Below are 6906 nucleotides of genomic sequence, written 5' to 3' on the forward strand. Positions count from 1 at the left end.
TTTGGGGAAAACGAAAAAAATTAACAAAGTAATATGTTATAAACTCCTACATTCCCTAATTATCCATTCACATACTACCCAACATCCTCTTATTAAAATTCAGCAATCCGTCCGTTGATCCACATCCTAAAACAACTATACAACTTCTCTTCGAATCTCTGCTCAAAGGAGTTAGCCAAAAGGGATGATTTAGGAACCACTGTACATAGAATATCTGGGTTCCCTATCTCAACCTCATACCTATGAATTGCTGATCCAAAGACGACCAGTCTAGCTTCCTTCTGATACTTTTCTTCTTGATGACAATCAGTTTGTCGTAGACACACCATGGAAAACTAAGGAAATGGGCCCTCTTCATGTCCTCGTTGTAGCGGCCCCAGTAATTCGGATGATAAGTTACATAATACCAAGCTGAAGCCTTTGCATATATATTATCATCTTCTTCTTCATCTTCTTCTCCATCAAAACCTGAATTAATACTCTTCTCATCGAACCATGTTCTTGCTTCCTTCCTTAAAGCTCTAACTGCCACACCTATTGCGTCTGCATCTCTCCTCATATTGAATGATCTTGACATTTTCATTATACTTCCACTGAGGATCTCTCCCTCAGTTTTTATCCCATAATAGTCCATCAAGTTCCCCAACTTGGAATCATATTCTTCCTTATAGTAACAAGCATCATCGAGATAATCCTCAAACCCATCAACTTCCATATCAGGATCATAGGAATCTTTTGCCACCTCCCAAGTGAATGATTTCACATAGTTTTCTTTCGGTGCTATATCCTTGACCTCCCTGAACAATTTTCCGATCACCCGCTTCGATTCATAAGTGGGTTTATCAAGTTTATCCATGAAGTCCGGATATTCTTTGACACGTAGATGGGAAGGGATTTCTGCGGGTATACCAGTTTTAGGAAAATCGACGGCAATTGAGAATAGTTTAGCAAGCTCTACGCATTGAGGGCTCTCTGCATTGAGCGGCTCTTTGTCAGCAAAGGCAGTATGGGTATTTGCAATGACTCCTAAGCTGTCATTTATCATGTAATTTGCAAAGTACTCCTCAACTTCCTGTACCACATGAACAAAAACCAAATATAACTAAGGAGGGTTGAATTAAGAAAACGGAACTCGTTTCATTAGTTTCAAAGTCACGAGATTTAGTATCAACACATTGAAGGGATACCGAAATAATACAACTCAACAAAGATCCAAAAAGAGAAAATACATACCTCAATCCTAACATCATGATCCAGAAGCATACTAGGTGCTGCATCATAGTCCATCGGATTGACTTGACGGGGTGGGATGAGATCTCCGTCCCAACTGACAAAGTATATATCACCGTCCAAATCGCTCCCCGAACACTCATTTGGATGAGGCCTAAAGCAATTTCAACTAATATTAGTAAGAAAGAAGCAAACTCAGAGTGCTGAAACAGTTTAAGAATGTGATCCTACTTCCTAGCGCCTTTTATACCAACAAAACCAGCCAACTAAGTTAAAGAAGGGAATTAAGGATTTAAGACTGAAATGATGTTTTTATCTATTGCATGGGTCTTCGTAGTTTAACAATGTTCTATAAAGAATAATGTATTGGAGGCCACAAAATAAAGATCATTTCTTGGTTTACAGTCTGATGATTTTGATCGAGGGTAAAACGTTTAAAGTATACAGAACGTAAGGTAATCTCACCTGTTCCCTTTCTGTGGAAAAACAACACAATCTACCATATGGTGAAGAGCTGGCACATCAACAGCCCACAAGACTCGCATATCACCAGGATGAAGGCATGGATTTTTAGCAACAACTACCTTTCCAACCACAACGAATGCCTTATTGTTTGGTACATTCATAGAGAGCGAGTCCACACTATATTGTTTCTCTCCAGCATACGAAGCTTGAACAAATACCTGCCCATATTCCAAGGTCCTTGTTTCATCTAGGCATCCCATCATAGATCTTCCCTTTGGAACAAATATCCTTGTTCTAGTCCGCAACTCCAACAACTTCGATGCTCGAAATGTTTGAAGCATCATGGAAAGAAATGGTTCTTTATCAGGCTTGTAACCACACAAAAGCATTTCTTTGAGAATATTTATGTTTTCTCCATGGGCAATCATATCAAGTAACTCAAGTGCCCTATGTGGATCTTTTAACATCAAGTCTAGTTGATCAACAGCTTCTTTTTGCTTCTTCTCAAATATGTGATCCCTAACACCAAGGGTCGACAAAAGAGTGATTACTTGACGATTCAGGAAACAAGGCTGGAACTTGCTCCATGACAAAACATCTAATTTCGTATTCAGCGACTCAAACTTGCTCATGCTTTTCCTCAAGGATAACTTCATCACTGATTTTGGGTCAATAGCAACAACACCTTTGTAGCCACCATATCTAATTTGAAAAGCAGATGGAGGGGAACCTTGGATACCACACTTCTTTGCCACTTTATGTGCAAATTGAGCAGATATTTTTCCAATTCCATCAGAAAAGACATATTTTACTCCATTGGTTTTGACCTCTACATCAGGAATAATCTCAACTTCATGACTATAAACATTTAGAGTTTCAGTTGACGACCCAAAAGATTGACCTAGTCGGGCTGCGTATTTGGCCACATTTCTTATCTGACTAAAATCACCCATCCACTCCCTGATACTAGCTGCTGTTAGTGTACCACTTGAAGCAAACATCCATGCAGAGTTATCACGTAGTTGACTTGATGAAAAGGCAAGAAACTCAAACTTCTTATCACCAATAACAATGCCGTTCATCAAAACAGAAATTATTCTTTTGTAAAGACTGGTAAACCTTTTATCTTCATTTGTACTTGATCGTGTAGATAAATCCATTGATCGGATTTTTTCCCACTCCTCGTCAACAAAAGAAATGCGGATAAAATTATCAATATCTTCTTGATACTGACGTAAAACTCTATTAGAAACATTGATCTCGGGACCCATAAAATATACTTTTGAAGGTGTTACTTGAACCCTGCGAACATACACTAGCCCAGGGGACAAGGCAATAGCAGGTGATCTAAGGGAAATTTTCGACGTGCTATACTTCGCGTACTGCTCCCGGAGCCACTTGACAGGTTCATAACAGCAGTCTTTCAGGTGATACAATTTTTCCAGGGCACATTCTATGTAGCCGACAGGTTTATAGAGAGGATTAACCAAATCATAAAAAACTTTATCAAGTGTTGGCCCAGCAAGGCACCCATTTTGAACCAACGAATTAATCTTAAACAAAATATGAAATGGCAACTGAACTCCTTGAGGAGGCTTAACAACGGGTACTAGATCCAAACTCTGAGAATAAGTAGAACCATTCTGCAACATGAAACATCCTTTGTCCACCTTGTAATAGGGAAAATGTCTATGGAAATCTGGAAGGTCACAACCGTGTGGAAGTTCCAAGCACATTGCAGAGGACTGCCCAATCGAAGATGAAGGACTGAAATAATCAGTTGTTCTTACCCATTGATCATCCAATGTATCTTTGAAGTATTGTAGAATAGGATCCCTGAATACATTGTCAGTAGAGAAATGAGGTTTCTCATATATCCTTGGAGCACCAAGCATCTGCAAAAGTCAAGGAATATCAAGACAAATCTTATTTAGTAAACAAGAAAGCAATAGATAAACACATAAGATAAATAAGCAAACCTCAATGATTCTTGACCCGGGTGCATAAAATAGAACAATAAGATGGAGTTACAAAATTCTAACTACCTACTGCAGGCTAACAACAATACCACATCTCTTTCAGTTGGAATCCTAGTTTTGTTAGGAAACATAGACACCTATACTAACTTGGAAATCTTCGTAAAATAAAAATTTGTGACTAAACAAGGACTCGAAAAGCAATTAGTATTACTTTTACTAACATTAACGAGGAAAATAATGGGAACTAAAATTCAATTGTGGCCCAGATGGTTAATTAGCAGTGGGAAGCCCAGGACAGGCCATCTCCCTAAGATCCCTATATTGAGACGTCTTTAGTACTCATGTATATTTTCCAAATATTTTTCATAGAGAACTACAGTTTATTCAACCAAAACCCAAATTCTCCATCATAAGTGAGAAAAAGGAAGCTGGAGGCTCTGGACTTTTTAGAACAACAAACAAGCTCTTATTTCATTAGTATTTTATCTAAAGAAATATTTAAGGTAATTAAATACCAAAAACAAATAAATTTTATTAATTATCAAAAAGAAGTTGAAGGTTACTACTATATCTTTTATCAACGCCCTTCATGGTTATGGTAATAGAAGGGGCAACAATAACAAGGAAGTGGATTTGCTCGTGTCCGTGGCTGCAGACACAGAATTGGAATCATTTTGACGCTCGGATGTTTATCTCATTATAAGTTACCATGTTGGAGTATATGAGCCTTCATAAGAACCATACTAAAATAATGTGGATAATATAAGTTCAAGTAAAATCCTTGCACTGTAAGCTTATTTCTGGACGTCAAACCTGAATTAGGAGGAACTTTCTGTCTGGAGCACGTAGCTGTATTTGCCAAATATTCTCGTAAGAAAGTTCAATCTTATATTCCACTGACACCCCTCGACCATAAGAATAGACGAAGGATAATTTACGGAACCCAAATCCGAAATCTACTGAAACATCCCTGACCTTCCAAATAACAAAGAAGTCATTTTTTGAAACCTGGCATCCGAAGTGTAGAGTTGGAACCTTCACATTGAACAATGAACGCCTAGGGTTTGGTATGATATCACGCTCCTTAGTGCGAGCTTTTAAATAAGAATTTCCATAATATAGACGTTGGGGTTGATTAATCAAAGTATATATAAGTTCAGCATCTTGAGCTCTTGTGAATTGAACATCTGCAAATACTCTTGGATTTGGCCCCTTATTTTTGGGTATTGTAATCTCTAGCGCATACACAGTTCCTTTGCCTGTACGGATTTCCAGGAACTCTTTCACTTGTTCTGCAGTCACATAAGAAGGGAAGCCGTAAACATGCACTGTCTTGCCCATATCTTCAGTATGAACCTAATGGTAGTCACCTGTTGTATAAACAAACAAAATAGTCACCTGTTGTAGTTAACTTACCTCGAAACTAAGATAAACATGCTTTTAAACTTGTAAGATTCAATAAGAAAAGAATAAAGAAAAAGAGGACGAAAAGATAAATATATTACCTGGTACTAAAGATCCTTGATGTCCTTTTCAACCAATTCAAGAAGAAGTCAGCATTCTTTAGGAAACCTGAACAAAATAATCTTTAAATCATTGCCACAGGATATATTACAGTTGACTGATCCATACCGCATCTTCTCTTTGTATAAAAACAATAGAAAGGTACCCATCAAACATATAGAAATGAATGGAAGAAGCAATTAAACAACAAAAGATAACAAGTTTCACTAAGAAAATCAAGATATGGCAGTGTTCTAGCAGATACCATGAGCAATTGTTTAATTCAAAAAACCCACGAACAGGACACAGGAAAACTTACATATTTGAATTCAAAATTACTTGCTCAATAGGATGCGTTTACAATCGTCATTACTAACTCGGTCGCATTGTAACTTAGGGCACATTTAAAATTAGTACTAACAAATAACAAGCATATATTGGTTATCTAGTCTTAGCAGAGGGTTTCGCCATTGATTTTCTTTCCTTTGGTCATTAATAAGGAATCTAACCCTCTACGCAAATAAAATATGGATATGAAAAAGGTATGGAAATGCTTCACCAACAACAGAATACCAATAGATGCCTGAAACTTCCATCTTGACATGCTATTGATCGTCAATTAAGTATTACACGTTATGGACATTCCCATCATTCAACGATTGGCTTTCTATGTTGGAAATTCCGATTTTTGTTGGGTTTTTCTCTATTAGGACAACACTTATTTAGAAAGAAGTTTCAAGATGGTTGGCAAACTATTCCTATGGCCTCTAAGGTTTCCGTCCATGGTAGTTTACGTCCTTAAACGTGTCTATGTCATTTGACGTAAACCCGTACATATGATGCAATGATCCTTCAGAGACCACAAGAAACAGTGGTAAACCAATTCTTGTTTCGGATCAAAACTCGCAACAATCAAGAACAGATAATGTATCTTGCATTTCCTAGACTATTACCAGCTAATATCTTGCATTATGATTGACAAGAAAACTTACCCACAAAATGAAAAAGCAGATTACTGTTCACTAAACTTTTATCAAAAGGAAATCTTGATTATTCCCTAATTACAAGTAATTCTTGAGAAAACAGAGCCCCAAGATTATGATTTTCAAAGGGATCAAATCTAAAAACAAGAAAATTCTAAAGATTAAAAGCAAGAATCAAGTAAAACAAGAAAAGTAAATAAGTTTCAGTCAGTCAAGTTGCTCTTTGCTCTAAATAACTTCATAAGATATCAATAGAGGGTTAGAGAGAGGGAGATGAAGAGAGAAGATCTTACAGAAAAGTTGAACCTTGCTCCAACATTACTGAAGAGACAGAGATGATGACATAAATAACGACGAGGAGAGGGGTTTGTTTTGGATTCCGTCTTTAGTCTTTACAAGTCAATTCTAAGTCAACAATGGGTATATAAAGAGATTCTTAAAGTTGCTCTGAACACAATATAAATAACACTAGAATCAATACTTTAGGTATTTTAATGGTTTTGATGTCTATGTAATTTTGACTACTCCAACCCAATCAGTCTTCTAACTCTTCAACTACCCAAAGGCCATCTCCAATGGAAAATAATGGAGTTTATTATTTTCTCATACCCCTTTATAAAAAAAAAAAAAAAAATATTCTCATCAAGGTTGTAGATGGTTAGTGGGTCGGCTTCGTATAAACAAAAATTTTCACACCCACTTCTCCAAACAGCTTGCAAATACTAGAAGAATAAAAGACACAAAAC

General features: G+C 36.9%; 1 protein-coding gene across 2 annotated transcripts; it reads right to left on the bottom strand.

Moving 5' to 3' along the window:
* Positions 1-6906, bottom strand: RDR1 (RNA-dependent RNA polymerase 1). Of its 2 annotated transcripts, none has more exons than XM_086672639.1 (6): positions 6454-6906; positions 5180-5246; positions 4488-5044; positions 1696-3590; positions 1234-1384; positions 1-1072 (listed from the first exon to the last, which is right to left on the bottom strand). In XM_086672639.1, the coding sequence occupies exons 3-6, from the start codon at positions 5013-5015 to the stop codon at positions 224-226; spliced, it is 3423 nt and encodes a 1140-aa protein (XP_086528765.1). In that variant the 5' UTR covers positions 5016-5044; positions 5180-5246; positions 6454-6906; the 3' UTR covers positions 1-223. The 2 variants fall into 2 exon arrangements, with proteins under 2 accessions (XP_086528765.1, XP_086528766.1); XM_086672640.1 differs by having other exon boundaries at positions 5180-5260; positions 6454-6812.

Source organism: Eschscholzia californica, unplaced genomic scaffold, assembly GCF_041429995.1.
Source record: "Eschscholzia californica isolate CP2 unplaced genomic scaffold, dmEscCali1.0.p SCAF_3, whole genome shotgun sequence".
NCBI lineage: Eukaryota > Viridiplantae > Streptophyta > Magnoliopsida > Ranunculales > Papaveraceae > Eschscholzia > Eschscholzia californica.

Bases quoted from the DNA above. Each gene is read 5' to 3' on its own strand.
- RDR1 (XM_086672639.1), bottom strand. From the start codon at position 5,015: ATGGGCAAGACAGTGCATGTTTACGGCTTCCCTTCTTATGTGACTGCA. The intron at 3,591-4,487 runs GTTTGACGTCCA...TGACTTTTGCAG, and splicing joins GAAAGTTCCTCCTAATTCAG to ATGCTTGGTGCTCCAAGGAT. The intron at 1,073-1,233 runs GTATGTATTTTC...CATGTGGTACAG, and splicing joins ATCATGATGTTAGGATTGAG to GAAGTTGAGGAGTACTTTGC.